We start from the raw sequence: 24426 nt of genomic DNA on the forward strand, positions 1-24426 counted from the left end.
AACATATCAGATTATGACAGTTATAGAGCCCTTATCCACCCTTCAAATGCATTTGTATTTACTCCATCAATTTGTGACTCCCACACTGCAGGTTAATGTTCCTGCAACACGTAAAATGTGGTTGATCTCTGCACTTAGGTTAAATGGTCCTGTTGAGTTTGGATTTCCCTCCTATGTGAATCACACACAATCCTCCCACCGCCTTTCCCCTACCGGTAAAAATTGGACCTGTCCGAAATAGGGGTGAGACTTCTGCATCTAGGTCCCATCTGCCTTTTTTAAAGGGTCTGCGGAGTCTTTCTGAATCTGCGAAGATCCGACCCTAAGAATTAGTTAAGCAGAAGTAAATGCAGAAATAGAAATAGTTTATAAAAGCAAAATACTGCAGATGCTGGAAATCTGAAACAAAAACGGAAAATGTTGGAAATACTCAGCAGGTCTAGCAGCATCAGTGGAGAGAGAAACAGAGATAACGTTTTGAGTGCATATGTCCCTTCTTCAGAGCTGAAGAGAAGTGAAAATGTGATGAAATTTATACTGTCTAAGGGAGGTGGGGCAGGTGGAGCTGGATAGAAGGCCATCAATAGGTGGGGACAAAGGAGGGATTGAAAAAGATGTCATGAACTAAAGGACAAAGGGAACATTAATGGTAGTGGCTAGTGCTAAAAAAGGTGCTGATAGTGGCATAAAGGTAAGAAAGCAGAATGTGATAATAGCAGAACAAGGGTAGCATTGTGTGAAAGAACAACATGGAACAAGTAACAGGGGGCCCTGTAGGGGGTGGGGTAAAAAGGATGGAAAATGGGATAGAAGGGGGGGATAAAAAAGGGGATAAAACCACTGATAAATGAATAAAAATATAAATAAAAATAAGTGGAAAAAAAAAAAAAGTGGATTAAAAAAAGTGGATGAGGATGGAGGAGCGAGTTCATGGTCTGAAGTTACTGAACTCAATGTTAAGTCCAGGGGGCTGTCATGTGACTAATCGGAAGATGAGGTACTGTTCCTCCAGTTTGCACTCATCTTCACTGGAACATTGCAACAGGCCAAGGATGGACATGTGGGCATGAGAGCAGGATGGTGTGTTGAAATGGTGTGTTGAAATGGCAAGTGACAGGAAGGTCTGGGCCATGTTTAAATAGTTTTTATCTATAATATAAAATAAAAGTATGAAAAACAAAATAGATTTTTAGACAAGAGTTTTTAACAAACTAAGAATGAACCCAATAACAGTATGTAATCCAATTTAATATAAAGGTACTGAGAGACAGATGGACAGCTGAACAATGTAAGGGATAAAATCATAGAATGATAAATAGAAGGAGGAGGCCTTTCGGCTCTTTGTAAGAGTAATCCAGTTAGTCCTACTTTCTCTGAAATCTTTCCTCCTTCAAGTATTTATTCAATCCCCTTTTACAGATTATTGAATCTTTTAGAGAGGTGGTCACACCATAGCTGAAGGGACTTGAGGAAGGAAGGAAATGGGTGACCACCAGGCCGTCCAGGAGAAACAGGCAGTTAGCTCGGGAGTCCCTTGGGATCCTGCTCACAAATCGGTATTCCATTTTGGAGGCTGATGAGGGCACTGGTTCCTCCAGGGAGTGCAGACAGAGCCAAGCTTCTGACACCACAAGCAGCCTGACTGTACAGGAGGGGAGGAAGAGAGGAAGAGCAATTGTAATAGGGGATTTGATAATCAGGGGAACAGATAGGCACTACTGTGGCTGTCAATATGACTCCAGGATGGTATGCTGCCTCCCTGGTACCAGGGTCCGGGATGTCACTGAGCTGCAGCAGGGCATCCTGAACGGGGAGGGTGATAAGGCAGAGGTCATGGTACATGTTGGTACCAATGACATAAGTAGAAAGAGGGATGAGTTCTTGCATCAAGAATTCAGGGAGTTAGACAGTAGACTAAAAAGCAAGACCTCTCGGGTTGGAAACTCTGGATTACTCCCAGCACCATGTGCTAGCAAGCTCAGAAATAGGAGAATAGCACAGATGAATACATGGCTTAAGAGTTGATGCGGGAGGGAGGATTTTAGATTCCTGGAACACTGGGACCATTTCTGGGGAAGGTGGCATGTGTACAAGCAGGGCGGTCTACATCTGAAGCAGATTGGGACTACCATCCTTGCGGACGGGTTTGTTAGTGCTGCTGGGAGGAGTTTAAACTAATTCGGCAGGGGAAGGGAACACAGGATGTTAGCAGAATAGGGACACATCATAATGCAGTAAAACAATCAAGTCAGAGGGAGAACAGCTGCATTACGTTTCAAGGGAGCAAGGCAAGACCAGATGGCCTCTACTTTAATGCCAGGAGTATTACAGGTAAAACGGATGAGTTAAAGGTGAGGATTGACACATGGAATTGTGATATAGTAGCCATCATTGAGACATGGTTGAGGGAGGGGCAGGATTGGCAGCTCAACATTCCAGGATATAGAATCTTCAGGTGAGACAGGGGAGGGGTTAAAAGAGGAGGAGGCATTACAATATTAGTTAAGGAGTCAGTTCTGCAGTAAGTAGAGATAGCATTTTGGAGGGGGCATCAAATGAAGCATTGTGGGTAGAGTTTAGGAATAAAAAAGGGGCAGCTACATTGTTAGGTGTTTATTATAGATCCCCAGATAGTCAGCGGGGGGCATGTTAGCAGGGTGGTGAAAAAGGCATATGGGACACTTGTCTTTATCAATCGCGGCATAGATTACAAAAGTAGGGAGTCATATTGGAGTTGTATAGAACCTTAGTGAGGCCACAGACGGAGTACTGTGTGCAGTTCTGGTCGCCACATTATAGGAAGGATGTGATTGCACTGGAGAGGGTGCAGAGGAGATTCACCAGGATGTTGCCTGAGATGAAACATTTAAGTTATGAAGAGAGGTTGGATAGACTTGGGCTGTTTTCGTTGGAGTAGAGAAGACTGAGGGGCGGCCTGATTATGAGGGGCATGGACAGTGTGGATAGGAAGCAGCTGTTCCCCTTAGTTGAAAGGTCAGTCACAAGGGAAGATAAGTTCAAGGTGAGGGGCAGGAGGTTTAGGGGGGATGTGAGGAAAAACCTTTTTACCCAGAGGGTGGTGACGGTCTGGAATGCACTGCCTGGGAGGGTGGTGGGGGCGGGTTGCCTCACATCCTTTAAAAAGTACCTGGATGAGCACTTGGCACATCATAACATTTAGGGCTGTGGGCCATGTGCTGGTAAATAGGATTAGGTAGGTAGATCAGGTGTTTCTCACATGTCGATGCAGACTCGATGGGCTGAAGGGCCTCTTCTGCACTGTATGATTCTGTGATTCTGTATTCATCACCCAATCAAGCAGTGCATTCCAGATCCTAGGTAAGTATCTGTGGGCCAAGGCTTCTTCTGCAGCACCTCCTAAACCTGCAATCTCCACCAGCTGGAGCAGCAAGAACATGGAGGCACCATCACCTCCATGTCACAAATAACCCTGACATGGATATATAGTGATGCTTCTTCATTGTCACTAGATTAAAGTCCCGGAACTCCTTCCCTAATAGCTGTGTAGGAGTGCCTTCACAATATCGACCGCAGCAATGTACAAAGGAGCTCCACCACCAGCTTCTGAAGGACATCTAGGGATCAGCAATAAATGCTAGCCTTGCCTGCAATCCCCAGATCTAAAAAATTGATGGCGAAAAGCTACTATAGTCTGGTTCCTGAAGTAAAATACAGTAAGTTTCTGATCCGTACTTTGTAATGAGGCCTAATGAATCTCCTGCGACAGTAAGGTGAGTGAATTAAACAACTCCATTCTTATGATGTCTTTGATATGGTTTCTGGGCCCTGACTCAACATAAAGCCTGTTGGATCACTCACCAGATGCAGCTTGATTATCAACCATTAGAGTTACGTTAGAAAGTCCTACCTGCTTTTCCTTGAAGTCTTTGACTCCAACACAATAAATAATTGCCCCTAGTTTTCTTGCCTCATCAGCCTATAATGAAATTCAAAATAAATTAGCTTCAGCCAAAGAAAAAACATGGTCTATAATTCAATAGCAGTCTTGAAATTTTACACTTACCTCTCTAATTGTATAGGGCAACACCATTTCCACTAATTCACCATCGGTCAGAACAATAATGGCACTTGCAGTCTTCACACCATTTTGCTCCTTTATTTGTTCAGAAGCCTAAAAAATAGCACGTAAACATCCATTAATGCTTAAATAAATTACTGGGTGTCATGAAGATATTAATGTATAAAATATTATTTTCCTTTAAAACAGAGATTTAGTCTCTGGGTGTGTCTTAATTGGATTAAAGCCAGCTAGTCTGGGTGCTTTGATGTGTACTAGTTTTTGAGATGTAAACAGAGAATTTGCATTTTTTGAATACAGCGTTCAAGGCAAAATCTGGCACCTAGCTAGCAGAGACCAAGCAATATGTTTATATTACTAATAAAATTAGTTCTATGAAAGGGGTTTTATTGTTAGACGAGGTGGAGTTCAAAGAGGCTGGTGATACAATGATAATTTACATTCAATAAACTGTGTGGGTATAACAGACAGCAGATCCCATGTGTGCAGGGCAGAGGCAATGTAAGATCAAAGTAGCAGTAAGCCTACAACTGTGTCCACAGGAACCAAAGTGAGAGGGACCTCATTTTGAAATTGTAAGATGAAAATGCTTTGCTTCATGTCTGGTTAAGTCAATGGGTGCTGTTGCCTTAATGGAGATTAGTTTGGGAATCTGTTAAAAGTTATGACAATGGTAATTTGTAGACATGTGTATATATTAAACTTGTGTAAATTAATAAAATGTTTCATTTAGTTTAATGTAAAACTTCTGGAGAACTGGAGGTCGGATTCCTTAATTTAGAGCTGCATCTCAAAAATACAAAAGTAAAAATATAGGTTATGACAGTTGTTTAAAGTTTCCCTCTGGGATTTTTAAATAACTCAGCTTTACCAATTGCTGTGTCATAACACAGGGTATTTATCACATGTGGATACATAAACTTGACCAAAGAATTAGAAAAACAAATTGAAAAATTGTTTTGGACGATGAGAGACAACCTTTATTTTTACAAAACTGTAATTTCTCCACTTTGCCTTTCTTGGATCTCTGAGTATTATGAACCATTCTCATCCAAACAATGAGCCGGTATTCTACTCTCAAAACTCCACCAACACCACCTTGAAATCAGCTGTTAGGAGAATGGGCCTAACATAATTCACCCTCCAATGTGTATTACATTTAAAAGTATTTAGCCTCCATACTGCACCACTCTAAAATGACATAAAGTTTATGGACATGAGAAAACTTGAACCCACATTCTACAAATGCATGGCATCGTGTAAAAGCTATAACTTTGAACACAGGCAAGTCAGCAGTGAACTGTTCTTACCTTAATGCAAAGTCATATTCCTCAAGTTCTCTATTTGTATATTAAAAAATAAACTATGCACCAGATTTTAAGGGAACTGAAACAAGTAAAATAGGAACATGCTCAAATACATGATAATTATGTATGCATATCATAAAATACTGAATTTACACACCTCAACTTTCAGCACTGTTCATTTTCCCACAATTTCTCCATGGGCAAATTTTCTCTTCACCCCTACTCTACTGAAAGCACTATTTGCTGGGATTTGATTCTTGAGGCTCCATATACCACAATGACACTCCCATTAGTAACTATGGCCCAAATTTTCACAAAGCCTGAAGGGTTGCATGCCTTAGCCAAAATGGCACCGGAGCCCTGATTCTGAAAATCCCATCCCCGAACCTGGCACCCACCATTTTTGCTGGAGGTGGGGGGTGGGAGAATGTGGGCAGGTTGTACTTTGCACATTTGTGGTTCACAGAGGCAACTGCACATGCAAAAAGGCAGCTACCTGCAAAAACATACAATTTACGTTGCTGGAATGCCCAAAACATGTCTCGTGGGCTTTAAACTCTTGAGAAAAATATCTAAAGCTACCAAAGCTATTTCGAGAAGTAGGGTTTGCTTTTGGAACGATCCAGTACCCCTTTGGGAGAGGTCAGCTGCTCCTTTGGGATTGTTTTGAGTAGACATGAATGTTCATAAAAAGTGGTTAACCTCAGTGGAACTGGCAAGCTGTCTAGCCATTTAAATCCGCAAGCCCTTTAAAATGATTGAAAAAAAGAACAGCCTGCTGTGGCTGCTTGCAATTTCACGAGCTGTCTGTTGACATAATCCTGAGGTTTTCATTATAGGATTAGTGCTGCATGACTGATTCCACAACCTGTCATTATCACAGTGGGGGTAGGGGGCGATGTAAGTTTACAGTTTGATTGGCAGCTCTCAGTGGTTAGAATATCTTCAATGACTATGAATACAAATGATTGTTTTCATAGAGGATTAAGTGCTTGAAGGAAGTTAAATGTATTAAATGAGTTTTTATGAATTTAAAAAATAGTGGTGTGCAAAAGACACTTTGGAACTTCATTTTATTTCACCTCACCCTGGCCTGAGGTCTGCTCATGGTGGATTCTGGGTGAGTTGGCATGCAGTGTGTAAGGGAAAAGGGTGGTGGGAGAGAGGCTCATGGGTTGACATAAGTTAGCACTAAGTTAGCATAAGGGCTATGAAAGGACATAGGGATGAGTAGAGGTCATGGGTTCGCATGAGTTGGCACTAAGTTGGCAGAGAGGTTATAAAGGGCTATGGGCAGGCAGAGGAGCAATGATTGTCATGGACGGTATGAGGGGCCATGGGAGTGGGTAGAAGGGCATAAGTTGGCATGGAGGGTGGGAGGCATCATGGGGTTGGTTGGGGGCTTAAGATAGTATGGGTTGGCATGGATAGGGCATGGAGGGTGTTTCGGGGTGATGGGATGTGTGGGCTAGAGGACTATCTTTTGTTTTATTTTTCTTATTATAATAGGGGTGATGTCCCAGAGTACCGATGCAGGCCTTTTAACCAGTCAGCCTCAGCACCTGGCAACCCTGTAGCGGCCTCCGCAGTTACCAGGGTGGCTGGCCCGACTCCAGTTAGCACCTGCCACAACAGAAAGAAAATCCAAAGATCGGGAGCACTCTCCCGAGTCAGGTTTGCAGAGTGGAGAATTTTCCCCACTCTGCGCTCCCGATTTGGGAGTGAAAATTCGGCCCTATTACTCACATGTGAGTCTCAATGGTGGATATCACCAGACTATGCAAACCATAGGAGTATTACAGGCAAATAAGATCTTGTCTTCATTCAATGTAATCACACATGTATTTCCAGCAAGTTGCTGTCATTGAGGTCGCTGACTAGTAAGGGAAACCCGGATAGTAGGTTTTCTTCCAGCCGCCAGCTACGGTGCAATTGATAACAAAAATTGTCACAAATAGAATTAAAGAGCCCTCAGTCATTAAAAAGTATTAAAAAAAAGGTCAAAATATTTGGCTAGGATTTGTCTGCAAAGTAATGGTGTGTTCATGATATATGCTATTATTAGTGTGCTATTGCAGCGAGTAACTCCCCTCCTGACTCCACCAACTATAAGACACATGTCAGGAGTGTGATGGAATACTCTCCACTTCTCTGGATGTGTGCAGCTCCAACAAGGTTCAAGAAGCTCGACACCATCCAGGACAAAGCAGCCTGCTTGATTGACACCCCTTCCACAAACATTCACTCCCTCCACCACTGACGCACAGCAGCAGTGTGTACCATCTACAAGATGCACTGCAGGAACTCACCAAACCTCCTTAGACAGTACATTCCAAACCCACAACCACTACCATCTGGAAGGACAAGGGCAGCAGGTACATGGGAACTCCACCACCTGGAAGTTCCCCTTCCATGCCACTCACCATCCTGACTTAGAAATATATCGCCATACCTTCACTGTCGCTGGGTCAAAATCCTGGAATTCCCTTCCTAACAGCACTGTGAGTGTACCTACACCACATGGACTGCAGCAGTTCAAGAAGGCAGCTCATCACCACCTTCTCAGGGGCAATTAAGGATTGGCAATAAATGCTGGCTTTGCTAGTGATGACCACACCCTATGAATGAATAAAAGAAAACAAATTGATGGGTTATTTATTTGTTCGTGGGATGTGGGCATCACTGGCAAAGCCAGCATTTATTCCCAATTCCTAACTGCTCTTGAGTAGATGGTGGCGAGCCACCTCTTGAATCACTGCAGCCCTTGAAGGTTCATCTATGAAAATTTTGTTCCAATTTAGGAAGATGCTTGACTTGGAGGTGAGCCTGCAGGTGGTGGTGTTCCCATGTGTCTGCTGGCCTTGTTATTCTAACTGGCAGAAGTCAAAGCTTTGGAAAGTGCTGCCAAAACAGCCTTAGTGTGTTGCTATAAGTACATCTTGTAAGTGGTACACACTGCTGTCACTGTATACTGGTGGTAAAGAGATTGAACGTTTAAGGTAGTATATGGGGTGCTGATCAAGCAAGCTACTTTGTGCTCAATACTGTGGAGTTTCTCGATGTTGTTGGGGCTGCACTTATCTAGGAAAGTGGAAATTATTCCTTTAGAGTCCTGGCTTATAAATGGTGGACAAGGTTTGGGGAATCAGGAGGTGAGTTTCTCATTGCAGAATTCCTAGCCTCTGATCTGCTCTTGCAGCCACAGTATTTATATGTAAAAAACAAAAAAACTGCGGATGCTGGAAATCCAAAACAAAAACAGAATTACCTGGAAAAACTCAGCAGGTCTGGCAGCATCGGCGGAGAAGAAAAGAGTTGACGTTTCGAGTCCTCATGACCCTTCGACAGAACTTGAGTTCGAGTCCAGGAAAGAGCTGAAATATAAGCTGGTTTAAGGTGTGTGTGTGGGGGGCGGAGAGATAGAGAGACAGAGAGGTGGAGGGGGTTGGTGTGGTTGTAGGGACAAACAAGCAGTGATAGAAGCAGATCATCAAAAGATGTCAACGACAATAGTACAATAGAACACATAGGTGTTAAAGTTAAAGTTGGTGATATTATCTAAACGAATGTGCTAATTAAGAATGGATGGTAGGGCACTCAAGGTATAGCTCTAGTGGTTTTTTTTTTAATAATGGAAAAGGAAAATCTTTATAATTTATTGGGGAAAAAAAAAGAGAAGGGGGAAACAGAAAGGGGGTGGGGATGGGGGAGGGAGCTCACGACCTAAAGTTGTTGAATTCAATATTCAGTCTGGAAGGCTGTAAAGTCCCTAGTCGGAAGATGAGGTGTTGTTCCTCCAGTTTGCGTTGGGCTTCACTGGAACAATGCAGCAAGCCAAGGACAGACATGTGGGCAAGAGAGCAGGGTGGAGTGTTAAAATGGCAAGCGACAGGGAGGTTTGGGTCATTCTTGCGGACAGACCGCAGGTGTTCTGCAAAGCGGTCGCCCAGCTTACGTTTGGTCTCTCCAATGTAGAGGAGACCACATTGGGAGCAACGAATGCAGTAGACTAAGTTGGGGGAAATGCAAGTGAAATGCTGCTTCACTTGAAAGGAGTGTTTGGGTCCTTGGACGGTGAGGAGAGAGGAAGTGAAGGGGCAGGTGTTGCATCTTTTGCGTGGGCATGGGGTTGTGCCATAGGAGGGGGTTGAGGAGTAGGGGGTGATGGAGGAGTGGACCAGGGTGTCCCGGAGGGAGCGATCCCTACGCAATGCCGATAAGGGGGGTGAAGGGAAGATGTGTTTGGTGGTGGCATCATGCTGGAGTTGGCGGAAATGGCGGAGGATGATCCTTTGAATGCGGAGGCTGGTGGGGTGATAAGTGAGGACAAGGGGGACCCTATCATGTTTCTGGGAGGGAGGAGAAGGAGTGAGGGCGGATGCGCGGGAGACGGGCCGGACACGGTTGAGGGCCCTGTCAATGACCGTGGGTGGAAAACCTCGGTTAAGGAAGAAGGAGGACATGTCAGAGGAACTGTTTTTGAATGTAGCATCATCGGAACAGATGCGACGGAGGCGAAGGAACTGAGAGAATGGGATGGAGTCCTTACAGGAAGTGGGGTGTGAGGAGCTGTAGTCGAGATAGCTGTGGGAGTCGGTGGGTTTGTAATGGATATTGGTGGACAGTCTATCACCAGAGATTGAGACAGAGAGGTCAAGGAAGGGAAGGGAAGTGTCAGAGATGGACCACGTGAAAATGATGGAGGGGTGGAGATTGGAAGCAAAATTAATAAATTTTTCCAAGTCCTGACGAGAGCATGAAGCGGCACCGAAATAATCATCGATGTACCGGAGAAAGAGTTGTGGAAGGGGGCCGGAGTAGGACTGCAACAAGGAATGTTCCACATACCCCATAAAGAGACAGGCATAGCTGGGGCCATAGTATTTATATGGCTGGTCCATTGCCATAGATTTCTGGTCAAAGGAACCCCCAAAATGCTGATGATGGGGAATTCAGTAATAATAATTTCATTGAATGTCAAGGAGAGGTGGTTAGATTCTATCTTGTTGGAGGTGGCCATTGACTGGTACTTGTGTGCCATGAATGTTACTTGCCACTAATCAGCCCAAGCCTGAATATTGCCCAGGACTTGCTGCATATGGGGATGCTTCAAATCTGAGGAGTTGCAAGTGAAACTGAACAGTCATAAGCGAATATTTCTACTGCTGACCATATGATGGAGGGAAGGTCATTGATGAGCAGCTGATTATGGTTGGGCCTACCAGCAGGAACGTATGCAGTGATGTACCGAGATAAGAGGATTGGCCTGCAACAGCAACCATCTTCCTTTCAGCTAGGTATGACAACAACCAATGGAGAATTTTCCCCCTGATTCGCATTTACTCCAGCTTTGCTAGGGTTCCTTGATGTCACACTCAGTCAAATGCCGCCCTGATGTCAAGAGCAGTCACAATCACCTCACCTCTGGAATTCAGCTCTTTTGTTCAAGTTTGGACCATGACTGCATTGAGGTTTGGAGCTTAGTGACTCTTGCAAACCCAAAATGAACACTGAAGAGCAAGCTATGAAGTAAGCACGTGGCTAAAGGATTGGTGCGGGAAAGAGGGGTTCCATCTCGTGGGGCACTGGCATCAGTATTGGAACAGGACGGATCTGTACCGTTGGGACGGTCTCCACCTGAGCAGATCTGGGACCATTGTTCTGGTGAAAAGGTTAAAAATGGTGGTCAACAGGACTTTAAACTAGAGAGGGGGGGAGGGAAGGGTAAAACTCCGAGAAGTATGACTAATGGGAAACAAAGCAGCAGGTTTGCGTGTGGGGGGTGGATTCAACTTCGTGGAAAATTATGAAAAAACTGAAAAGAAAGGAGAGCCCAGGAGAAGCTATTAAAGTCTCCAGAACACAGAATAGGACAGAGTGTTTGGAAAGGGCTAGGAATCTAACTTCAAGCACATCAGATAAAGGGACGACAATGAGAAAGGGGATGGGAAATACAGGATTGAAGGTGTTGTATCCGAATGCACACAGTATACGAAATAAGGTAAATGAGCTTGTGGCACAGATTGAAATTGGCAGGTGTGATGTGGTGGGCATCACGGAGACATGGCTGCAAGGGGATCAGGACTGGGAGCTAAATATCCAAGGATATACATCCTATAGAAAAGATAAGCAGGTTGGCAGAGGGGTGAGGTTGCTTTGTTAGAAAGAAATTAAATTAAATCGATAGCAAGAAATGACATAGGGTCAGATGATGTAGAATCATGTGGGTAGAGTTGAGGAACCGCAAAGGGTAAAAAACTATAATGGGAGTTATGTACAAGCCTGCGAACAGTAGTCAGGATGTGGGGCACAAGATACACCAGGAGATAGAAAAGGCCTGAAAGAAAGGCAAGGTTACAGTGATCATGGGGGATTTCAATATGCAGGTAGACTGGGAAAATCAGGTTGGTAGTGGATTGCAAGAAAAGGAATTTGTAGAATGTCTACGAGATAGCTTTTTGGTGCAGCTTGTGGTGGAGCCCACTAGCGAACAGGCAATTCTAGATTTAGTGATGTGTAATGAGGCAGATTTGATAAGGGAGCTTAAGGTGAAGGAACCCTTAGGAGGAAGTGACCATAATATGATAGAATTTACCCTGCAATTTGAGAAGAAAAAGCTGGAATCAGATATAATGGTATTACAGTTGAATAAAGGTCACTACAGAGGCATGAGGGAGGAGCTGGCCATAATTGACTGGGAGATGAACCTAGCAGGAAAGACAGTGGAACAGCAATGGCAGGAGTTTCTGGGAGTAATATGGGAGACACAGCAAAAATTCATCCCTGGGAAGAAGAAGCATACTAAAGGGAGGGCGAGGCACCCATGGCTGACAAGGGAAGTTAGGGACAGCATAAAAGCTAAAGAGAAAGAATACAATGCAGCAAAGAGCAGTGGGAAACCAGGGGATTGGGAAACCTACAAAGACCAATAGAGGACAACTAAAAAAGAAATCAGGAGGGAGAAGATTAAATATGAGGGTAAATTAGCCAGTAATATAAAAGAAGATTGCAAGAGTTTTTTTAGATATATAAATGGTAAGAGAGAGGCAAAGGTGGACATTGGGCCACTGGAAAATGACGCTGGAGAAGTAGTAGTGAGGAACAAAGAAATGGCAGAGAAACTGAATAGGTACTTTGCGTCAGTCTTCACAATGGAAGACACGAGTAACATCCCCAAAGTTCAAGAGAGTCGGGGGGCAGAGGTGGCCATTACCAAGGAGAAGGTGCTAGGAAAACTGAAAGGTCTGAAGGTGGATAAATCACCTGGACCAGATGGATTACACCCCAGAGTTCTGAAGGAGATAGCTGAAGAGATAGTGGAGACGTTAGTGGTGATCTTTCAAGAATCACTGGAGTCAGGGAGGGTCCCAGAGGACTGGAAAATCGCTAATGTAACCCCCCTGTTTAAGAAGGGAGTGAGGCAAAAGACGGGAAATTACAGGCTGATTAGCCTGACCTCGGTTGTTGGTAAGATTTTAGAGTCCATTACTGAGGATGAGATTTCAGAATACTTGGAAGTGCGAGGTAAAATAGGGCAAAGTCAGCATGGTTTCATCAAGGGGAGGTCAGGCTTGATAAATCTGTTAGAATTCTTTGAGGAGGTAACGAGTAGGTTAGACAAAGGAGAGCCAATGGATGTTATCTACTTGGACTTCCAGAAGGCCTTTGACAAGGTGCTGCACAGGAGGCTGCTCAGTAAGATAAGAGCCCATGATGTTAGAGGCAAGGTACGAGAATGGATAGAAGATTGGCTGTCTGGCAAGAGGCAGAGAGTGGGGATAAGGGGGTCCTTCTCAGGATGGTGGCCAGTGACTAGTGGAGTTCTGCAAGAGTCAGTGTTCGGACCACAACTTTTCACTTTATACATTAATGATCTAGATGAAGGAACTGAGAGCATCCTGGCTAAGTTTGCAGATGATACAAAGATAGATGGAGAGGCAGGTACTATTGAGGAGGCAGGGAGGCTGCAAAAGGATTTAGACAGGCTAGGAGAATGGGCAAAGAAGTGGCAGATGGAATAAAATGTGGGGAAGTGTGAGGTCATGCACTTTGGTAAGAAGAATAGAGGCATAGACTGTTTTCTAAATGGGGAGAGAATTCAGAAATCTGGAGTGCAAAGGGACTTGGGAGTCCTAGTCCAGGATTCTCTTAAGGTTAACTTGAATGTTGCGTCGGTGGTTAGGAAGGCAAATGCAATGTTGGCATTTATTTTGAGAGGACTAGAATATAAAATCAGGGATGTGCTGCTGAGGCTTTATAAGGCTCTGGTCAGACCACATTTAGAATATTGTGAGCAATTTTGCGCCCCATATCTCAGGAAGGATGTTCTGGCCCTGGAGGGGGTCCAGTGGAGGTTCACGAGAATGATCCCAGGAATGAAAGGCTTAACATATAAGGAATGTTTGAGGACTCTGGGTCTCTACTCAATGGAGTTTAGAAGGATGAGGGGGGATCTGATTGAAACTTACAGAATACTGAAAGGCCTGGATAGAGAGGACGTGGGGAAGATGTTTCCACGAGTAGGAGAGAGTAGGACCCAAGGGCACAGCCTCAGAGTAAAGGGAAGACCTTTTGGAATAGAGATGAGGAGAAACTTCTTTAGTCAGAGAGTGGTGAATCTATGGAATTCATTGGCACAGAAGGCTGTGGAGGCCAGGTCATTGACTGTATTTAAGACCGAGATAGATAGGTTCTTGATTGGTATGGGGATCAAAGATTACGGGGAGAAGGCAGGAGAATGGGGCTGAGAAACTTATCAGCCATGATTGAATGGTGGAGTAGACTTTATGGGCCAAATGGCCTAATTTCTGCTCCTATGTCTTATGGTCTATTGGTGACTAAGTGCTGCTTGATAGCACTATCAGCAACATGTTCCATCACTTTGCTGATGATTGAGAATAGACTAATGGGGCGGTAATTGGCTGGATTGGATTTGTCCTGCTTTTTCAGTGGACATACCGGGGCAATTTTCCACATTGTTGCGTATATGCCAGTGTTGTATCTGTACTGGAACAGCTACCAATTTGTGGAAAGGAAGAGATACTGAGAGTTGCCAATCACCACAAATTGCTGGATGATTTGTGCAACTCTGCCTTTAGCCTTACAAAAACAGCAACTCACCACCAATCTCCTGAACAGGAGCGGAACCTTTTTAATTACTGGAGTCTCATTTCTGCAGATGGGCTTTCTTCATTATTTCTTCAATATTTTTCTTCATTCATGTCTTTCTATATCTGATTTCTCACAAATTCATTCCATTTCCATATCTTTCATCACTCCACTGCTTCATCAATCCTTAAATCTTATCGTTTAAGGAGATAGGCAGTTGATTTTCCAGGTCTTGGTGCTCTCACACTTCCAGCAATTTCCAACAGAAACATCTTCCAATTTAAAGGGTGGGGAAAAATCCAACAGGGCATTGCATGAGGTGCCCAACTCCAGCAAATGTAAACCGTTAAGACTTATAAAGGTCAATTTTGGAAATACATTGAAAGGAACAAGCATTAAACTTTAGTGGATCTTCAACATTAAAAGCACACAGCCCAGAAATTAAACAATGTACTAAGTTAGGGTAGCAAGGTCATTTCAGACCTCAAGAGGTGGTCGTCCTCCCTTTTTGGGAGTCGTCCCAGCCCATCTATGGGTCCAATGCTGAGTGTTATGAGCCATGGCCAACAGTGGAACCAACAAATTTCTTGTGGTGATAGAGGAAGAGTTAAAATCTCCAATGGGCTGCAGACTGGAGATTTGTTGGAAGAGGACTTGTGTTTCCTTAAATCACACGTGAAAAAGATGATGGGAAACTACCTTATGTATTCTTTTCCCTAGTTATGTTGCTCATTGAAGTTGAAAATGACAGACTCCAATGAGCAACTGAAGAGGAAAGCGCAGGACTGCAAGGTGTGGAGGAATGAACAGAGGAGCTGCCCAGAGCACTACTCCTAAATTATATTTTCTAATAATCTCACTAAATATATTTATCATATTAATCAGAAGCAAACCTAAACAGATGGGCTTTCTGTGGAAATTCTCCAGGTCTCTCATGGCACCTTTGCCAGGAGAATAGCGAGATCTTTATATATATTATAAATTATGTAAGGTGGACATTTTCCTCCATTTCAGCCATTTCTCTAGAATTGCGCCTATCTTCAGCTAACATAATGGCGGAAGACTGGGAGAAACCCCATAAATTTTCAGGCTCACTTTCTATTGCTTAGTACGAGTGGCCCTGGTCTACTTGTTTTAATTGAGCTAATATGGGCAAAATGAAGCAAAAGCTCAGAGGAAAATAGTGGCATCAACTAACTGTGAAAAAAATTGATTAAGCTAAAGCAGTTGGGGTTTAGTAGCCAGTCCTGTCTTGACATAACCAGCTTCTGAATTAGATCTTTCCAGATGATGATTTTTCTTTCCTCCCAACACCCCATAGTCACGGCTCAGTGGTAAGATAATTGGCCGAGTAAGAAGATGGTATTTTCAAGTCCTACTCCAGGAAGAGTGTCAATGAGTGTGTTGGAGTGTGATTAGGTAATGTGCTAGTCATAACTGAATAGCTCACATTATATGGAGGCTGTGAGGTAAGGATATGAGGTTTGCAGCAATGCTAAGCATGTGAAGATGAGGTTGATCAGGTGAAAATTAGACCCGGGTTCTGGTTGCTAGAGATTGTCAATGGATGTGATACATTGAGCAGTGAATACTTTAGTCTTTCACAATTGGCACCAAAAATATCGCCTTAATGCTCCCTTCCATTCCCCAGATCCCAGTCCATCCACAGCCTGACCTGTGAAACCAGTTTTGAGCATTACATGAGCTACAATTCTGCATTTACTGAAGGTATATGTGATGCATAGCAGTGTTGAATATCAACCTCAGTCCATGAATATGTCAACGGACACCTGACAGTTAAGAACATGCATCAGCAGGTTGAGTAGACCATCTGGTATCAGCATTGGCCAAGAAAAAAAGAGGTGCATAGGGCTGCAGCAGCCAGGTAGGAAAGAATGGCTTTTAGCAAGCATCGCTTACAATATCAGGAGTATGAACAGTTGCCTCAGAGCCAAACTTGAGCAGCAAATCCCTGGCAGATATTAAGTTTTAAAAGCAAAACTGTACAGGTGCATTTTCAAATCCCTCCACGTCTTGCCCCTTTCCATTTCTGTAATCTCCTCCAGCCTCACAACTCTCGGAGATATCAGCGTTCTTCTAATTCTGGCCATTTAAAAAATTTATTTATGGGATGTGGGCTTCGCTGGCTGGGCCAGCGTTTATTGCCCATCCCCAATTGCCCTTGAAAAGGTGGTAATGAGCTGCCTTCTTGAACAGCTGCAGCCCCTGTGTTGTAGGTACGCCCACAATCCCTGATTTTAGTAGCTCCACCATTGGTGACTATTGGAAAAATTTTCCCCTCGTTGGGGGGACATGCGGGAGCAGGCGTGCCTCCATTTTACATGGGTGGGCCAATTAAGGCTCGCCCAGTGTGACGTCCACTCAGAAGCGCTATATGCTCCCTGTGCAGGCCGGAGGCTGTTTTCCTCAGCTGGAAGTGCACTCTTTCACGCATGCGCATGAAAGAGCAAACCGATCTCCCTCAGGCTAAGTGCTACCTCAGGGTGATTGGCTTGGAATTAAAATTTGTAATACAAACGATAAAAAAAATTCCCTGACATGTCCCCTCATGTGACACTGTCACATGAGTTGGGACATGTCCATAACTTTTATTGAAACCTTTAATGAAAATTTAAATACCCTCATGAAACCTCATCCTGCCCGTGGATGAGGTTTCATGCTTTTTGCAAAGCCCGCCAGGGCTCCCGGCCTGTCCGCCATTCTTAAGGTTGGATGGGCAGGTCCATTAACAACCTGAATTAGTTTTTCAATGACCTCAATAGGCCGTTGACAGGTCGGCAGGCGCGCAGCTGACTTGGCTATACCCCTGCCGACTTGAAAATGGAAATGATGCAGGGTGACACTGGGTGGAACTCCCAACGTCATCCTGCGTCATTTTATGCATCGGCTAGCGGGCTCAACCCCCGCTCACCGACCGGAAGATCCTGCTGTATGTCTTCAGTTGCTTAGGTCCCAAGGTTTGGAATACCCTCCCTACACTTCTCCAACTCTATAGCTCACATTCCTCCTTCAAGACACTCCTTAAAATCTACCTCATTGACCAAGCTTTTGGTCATCTGACCAAATTCTCTTTTTGTGGCTTTGTGTCATATTTTGTTTTATAATGCTTTTGTGGGCGTTTTATTGCATTAAAGGCATTCTATGAATATAAATTATTGTTGATGTTAGGCAATTCTGAGTAAGCTACATTAATTTTTCAAGCTGCTTTGTTTTACATTTCTACATGTTCCACATTATAAACTGTATATTTATTTTACCTGTGCAGAAAAACAAAATATATTGGCAGACACAAAAATGTCGTCTCCGAAGTATTTCAAACAAACCGATTGGTTTCCCTTCTCCTGCTAACAACTTTGCACGTCAACTAATCACAATTAGTAACTACCAATATTAAGTAAGAAGATGAATAAATTGAACTGTGATATGATAAATTTGAATATCAACCAGCTACAATTAACACAAATACACACCCTTCAATTTTTAAGTTATTTGATGGACAGGAGTTGACACCTTTATAGTATTGCTAGTGGATCTCCAAAGATATTGCACACAATATTAATCAGATGATACAAGCTGTTACAGACAGAGCATTAATGCTGTGTAGTTTACATTTTACTGCCACAACAGTGAAGTGGGATCACTTTAAGGACTGGGTCTAACTGCAGCCATTTGGCAAGAACATTTAGGAAATAATTACTGATCATGCAGATCTGAACTCTGGCCTCACTTGTCCTTTTTTAAAAAGTATACATGATCGGTAAGGCCAGTTAAGAAGCAGTATACATCCTGACTCAAGAACTTTTTGCTCCCATAGAATCTGTAAATTCTATATGACTCATTTTGCTTCTTTATACCCTAGTAATAAAGTATAACAAGAAGATTTAAGCCTGCCATGAAATGTGATAGCTAGGAAATGCACACCAAAGGTCACATTATTTATATTTATAAAGACATAATCTATGTCATTTTATGTTTACAAGATAAAAAATAAATGACAGAATTTAAAAACATTTTGGAACTCAACTAGATTTTTTTTCCTTCTTCACACTGATGAGTAAAATGTATAATTTTTCATGTTCCATATACAGTAACCATATAGACTGTCCTTCTACTTTTCAAAATGATGACATTTATACTACTCATTAAATGCTATTATCTCATTCAATTTCTTTTGAATAGGATGTTTAGTGTACATGACATGCAAAGAAGGAATATGTTTTCACAATTCTGCAGTTCTACCAAGTAAATGAAAACAACCACTTACCGCTTTTATACCTAGATGCATATAGGTATCACCTGCCGGATTTACATTTTTGAGAGCTTCAAGACCATCGTTGATTTGTTTCCTAGAATAATGAAAGTAAAACATTCCAAATGTCAATTATTAAATAGTAGAATCAATTTACCTCAGTTATAGAAAAAATAAATAACAAAGCCTCAGGTAGTGGGACAAATACATATATTGAGACAAAACTGCAGGACTTCTTCAGTGGGGGTCATTTCTGGAACTTAGATTTATATCTTGTCTAAATAGGTTGGAGGAAAATGTTTCCTTTCAATCAGCTACAACAACCCTATTTGAAATTAGTTTATTTTCACAATTTCAAACAATTACTAATGCCTGTGTTAGCTCATACTGCAAACTTATCTGGCATTCAACACAAATGAGCAAATAATTTACAATTCCACTCAGAAGTCACAGGAATGCCAGGTGTGGGAAATTGAAAATTCATGGTTGGCTCAGAGTAATACTGAGGTTGGCATTAAGGTGCGTTGCTCAGAGTAGGGAGATCTTTAAAGTGCATCTGGACTTGGTGTACATTGTCTGCGATTACTTGATATTGAGCCTGTGTGTGTTTCATTTCTTAGCAGTGACTTCCTTTTCATTCATAAAACGCTGAACACATAATTCCCTTCTGAAATTTAAAGTTAAAAAAGAAATATTTTAAACCATTATACTGATCATACAATAATTTTATATTTCATGCCCTTTCATAGAAGAGAACAGAAAAAATAGTCCTATATATATATATATACATGGGTTTTCCCCTCTCCCAAATGCAATCTTTTGATTTTATAACACTCAAGACACTTGCACTTTACAAGTCATAAAAATAAATAGTAATTTAATTAATTGTTCTACTCTGCTAATTTCAGTAGTTGATTAATAAGCACATTGAGTGAATTATGCTGCTGCCGCCACCAAATGCTGCTAGTGGAGAAATAGGCCAAGCCAGGTCACTTCATGGAGCCTTTGTTTATACTTACACAATTATATAATAATACAAACACACACATACAATGAAAAGCATGATAAAAGTTTTATTTTCATTATTGCTCATACAGGCTGGTTTAGCTCAGTTGAACTGGCAACCAAACAATTTGCTGCGTTTAGTAAGCAATTCTATTCACAGTGTATTTAAATATTATTTTTCCGCATGAAATCTCAAAGCTATCGAGCTCCGGATTCATTCTGAACTCAGTTCAAAAACACCTGTACTTCTTCAGAGCCTCAACCAATTTCCCAATTATAGTTCAGCAGTACGAAAAGGCTTCTTATTAATTGATATGGCATCATCACCCGACTTATGTTTTATGTTGGAAATCATTTAACACTGAGCATTTAGTGCTTGAGGTCCACACCCTGCCCCCACCTCCCCGCCAAGTAAATAAAATATGATGCCCATACTATTATTTTCAAGTTTGTATGAATATTCACATTTTTAGAAGAGGTGCCAATGTTATCAACAAGTCCCGATTGACAGACTTATTATACAAAAATTAACACATCTATTTCTAGCCTTGTCCAGTAAATGCTCATGTCATCCAATTAGAGACAAATCCCGCAGCATCAAGCTGTTCTTGCAGCTGGAATTTTCCAGCCCCATTGGTGCAGGTATCATGGCAGGTTGGAGTGGGGGAGGGGGTGGGTGGGGGGGTGGGGGAGGGAATGGGGGTACAATATGGTGAGAAGACCAAAAATCGGTTTCATGCCAACATGAAACCATTTTGCAATCGTCCGCTTCACCAATCAATGTCGGGGCTCATTTCCCACCACCGCATGTCAGGAATGTCATTTTAATATGTTTGCACCTAATTATAAGCTCTACCCTCCAGAATCATCCCTCCATGCTGGATCACCCAGGCACATTGGTGTGCCTTTCACAACCATACATAAGCGATGCACACCTGGCGAGTTGCACTTTGCTTGGAACTTCGAGGTTTGTTTGTATGCCTTGCTTTGGGCAGCACTCGTGGTCATCAGCGTGAGGCTTCACAGGCAGCGCCACATCACTTTTAGAGGGGCTCATCTCCACCTACCAGACCAGCCTTAATGCAGGAGTGGCTTTTCAAAGGCCGCAGGGCTAGAGTTTGTTTGGGGAAGGGGGAGAAAAGGCTTCAGGCAAGGGAAGAGGCTGCAGCGCGAGGGCTGTACTGGGGAAGGGGAATATCCCAGGGTGTCTGTGGGGGGCACAAGTTGACCGGGGCAAGTGGCCTCAAAATGGTGAGGGCTGAGAAGGCAATCTGCAGAGGAGATGAGGCCAGATGAGATGTGAGAGTGAGTGTATGTGTGTGAGAGTGAGTGGTGATGTCCCTTGAGCTGTTAGTGAGTGAGATGCCAATGAATGTGTGATGGACTCGTGAGTGTGTGAGTTTAGAGTGATAAGATGGTTGACTTACCTCTGGCAACACAGATGAGATGATTCATCTCTTTCTTGCACTGGACGGCCAACCTTGTGTGCAGCATTGACATTGACTACCTCTGCCACCGCCTCCCAAGCTAGAGTGGTAAGACTAATGGGGTTTCCTCAAATCAGAGCATGGGTAGAGGTCATTGCGGAGGGCCTCCATAACATCCAAAAGGCACCCCAGGGATGCGCCTCTGAATCAGGAGCATGCATTCCTTTTGGCTTTTGGGGCTGTGTCTTCACCGGAGCAGCCCTAGGCTGCAAGCATTGAGAAGTATGGCCACGGTTGCAGTTTAAATATGGTGCCCGGCGTGAGGAAGTGGTGAGGTGACGGCATGGCAGGCAAATTGGAGGCTGCCTGTCAGTGAGACAGCATGTTTCCTATGCCTGCATAATTAATGAGGCGGCAATGGGATGCTATGGCATGAAAGCCGGCCATTTCAGCCGCGGGTAAAATGACTCTTTTCCTGCCCGCTACCGCACTTTGTGCAAATCTGGGACAATTCCACTCTGCTTCTCTCAAAGGTCCTTGTGGATGGCATCCAACTCTCTTGCTGCTAACAGTTATTCATCCATGTAATTTCCTAATGCTCTCTTGTAGCTGGGAGAAACGATTCTCTACCAGATCTGTCCCACAACTGAAATGGAGCATTCCATCAGACATAAACTACTTGTGATATCCAGATTCTTAACAGATGTTCTGCAGCATTTTCTGGTGGGTGTTGCTTGTAGCATTCAATTTGTAATCTCTGGAGTTTAGAAGAATGAGAGGTGATCTCATTGAAACCTACAAGATTCTGAAAGGGCTTGACAGGGTAGACACTTGTTTCCACTGGCAGAGGAGCATAAAACACCGGGGCACAGTCTCAGCAGAAGGTGGTCGATCGTTTGGGACTGAGCTGAGGAGAAATTTCCTCACTCAAAAGGTTGCAAGTCTTCAGAATCCTCTACCCCAGAAGGTTATGGATGCTCTGTCACTGACTATATTCAAGGCTGGGATAGACAGATTTTTGGACTCGCAGGGAGTCAAGGGATATGGGGAGTGGGCAAGAAAATGGAGCTGAAGCCCAAGACCAGCCACGATCATATTGGATGGTGGAGCAATCTCAATGGGCCTTATGGTCTGTTCCTATCTCTTGAACTCTTGTGTTTAATGAATGGTAGGCAATTCCTTAGCAGTCAAATAGGTGCACCCTCACGACTTTCAATTCCCAGTCAGTTTAGGGGTGTGCCCCTGTTCACGGCTGGCTATAGGCTACTGTCAAAAAGAATCAATGCAGTACTATGTGATCTTCAGTCAGGAAGATGAGAGAGTTCTGGTAGTTCCTGCCCACATGGTCAGCAAAAAAGCAAAACCTCTTTTTTCACATCTTTCCTTTTTGAGCGCTTTTGACTATTCCATTACTGCCCTGCTTCAGAATTTCAGCAGAATGGATTCTTATGGACCCAAACACTCCTTTCAAGTGAAGCAGCATTTCACTTGCATTTCCCCCAACTTAGTCTACTGCATTCGTTGCTCCCAATGTGGTCTCCTCTACATTGGAGAGACCAAACGTAAACTGGGCGACCGCTTTGCAGAACACCTGCGGTCTGTCCGCAAGAATGACCCAAACCTCCCTGTCGCTTGCCATTTTAACACTCCACCCTGCTCTCTTGCCCACATGTCTGTCCTTGGCTTGCTGCATTGTTCCAGTGAAGCCCAACGCAAACTGGAGGAACAACACCTCATCTTCCGACTAGGGACTTTACAGCCTTCCGGACTGAATATTGAATTCAACAACTTTAGGTCGTGAGTCCCCTCCCCCATCCCCACCCCCTTTCTGTTTCCCCCTTCTTTTTTTTTCCCAATAAATTATAAAGATTTTCCTTTTCCCACCTATTTCCATTATATAAAATAAAAAAAAACCCACTAGAGCTATACCTTGAGTGCCCTACCATCCATTCTTAATTAGCACATTCGTTTAGATAATATCACCAACTTTAACTTTAACACCTATGTGTTCTATTGTACTATTGTTGTTGACATCTTTTGATGATCTGCTTCTATCACTGCTTGTTTGTCGCTACAACCACACCAACCCCCTCCACCTCTCTGTCTCTCTATCTCTCCGCCCCCCACACACACACCTTAAACCAGCTTATTTTTCAGCTCTTTCCTGGACTCGAACTCAAGTTCTGTCGAAGGGTCATGAGGACTCGAAACGTCAACTCTTTTCTTCTCCGCCGATGCTGCCAGACCTGCTGAGTTTTTCCAGGTAATTCTGTTTTTGTTTTGGATTTCCAGCATCCGCAGTTTTTTTGTTTTTATCTCTGTGTTTAATTGACTGCCACTGCTCTTCAAGAAATGCCTACCTCCTTGAAGAAGTTCTGTTCCTCTCTGCGACAAGATTTCCGGATTTCTCTGTTGCCTTGTTCACCTTCATTGCTTTCCATTTCTCTCCTAGTGTTTGACAAGGTGTTTACTAAAACCCGCTTTCACAGCCATATCTCCTTTCTCAGTGACTGTCTCCGTCTCCGACTTACCCCACATGGATTTCAACTGAAATTCCACCCCTCATGTTTCGAACCCACCCAGGATTACAGGTATCTCCGGGACATAAAACGTTTCTCGGACTGCTGTTCCCGTCACATTCTGAAATCCACTCTCAGTGCCATGCGCCGCCATATGAACACACTCGACCTCTCCCTCCAGCAGCACCGCCGTACCCTTTTTCAAAGCTGCGCGTGCCCCCAGTTTCATTTTATCCTTCGGCTCATCCGACGCCTCAACAAGAAACTTTTTCTCTTTCTCTCAAGTGCTAAGGAACGCAAGCTCCAACAACTCATCGACACCAACACCCATCTAGGACCCTCCACCCCTGCCTGTCCCTCCGTCCCCACCCCATCTTCCAATCCCAACCCCAGCCGTGTATTCACTATACCCCCTGACCTTCTCCTCTCCGATGCTGAACGTTCAGTGCTCAGCAAAGGACTTAGTTTCATACCCTTACGCCCTCACCTCAATGAATTTCGGGCTCGGCATGATACTGAACTCTTCTTCCGCCGTCTTCGTCTCCGGGCTCACTTCTTTGGGCAGGAGTCCTCTCCCAGTTCAACAGATCCTTTTACCCATCTTCAATATTCTCCCTCCACCTGGACCCCTCCCTCTGGATTCTTACCTTCTCTCGATCTTTTCATTGAGAACTGTCGGCGCGACATTAGTCGTCTCAATTTCTCTGCTCCTCTCACCCATTCTAACCTG

General features: G+C 43.6%; 1 protein-coding gene across 2 annotated transcripts in view; it reads right to left on the reverse strand.

The window, feature by feature from the left end:
* The window catches only part of antxr2a (ANTXR cell adhesion molecule 2a), a 311452-nt gene that overhangs the window by 261186 nt on the left and 25840 nt on the right, over nt 1-24426 (reverse strand). For both annotated transcript variants that reach the window (XR_005943132.1, XM_041188750.1), the window contains exons 4-6: nt 18761-18842; nt 4046-4153; nt 3890-3958 (exon numbers count right to left, since the gene is read on the reverse strand). Coding sequence is in view for 1 of the 2 variants with exons in the window: in XM_041188750.1 (XP_041044684.1) it covers nt 3890-3958; nt 4046-4153; nt 18761-18842 (259 nt within the window). In the remaining variant the exon portion in view is untranslated. The remainder of the gene's footprint in view (nt 1-3889; nt 3959-4045; nt 4154-18760; nt 18843-24426) is intronic.

Source organism: Carcharodon carcharias, chromosome 1 (assembly GCF_017639515.1).
Source record: "Carcharodon carcharias isolate sCarCar2 chromosome 1, sCarCar2.pri, whole genome shotgun sequence".
Taxonomy (NCBI): Eukaryota; Metazoa; Chordata; class Chondrichthyes; order Lamniformes; family Lamnidae; genus Carcharodon; species Carcharodon carcharias.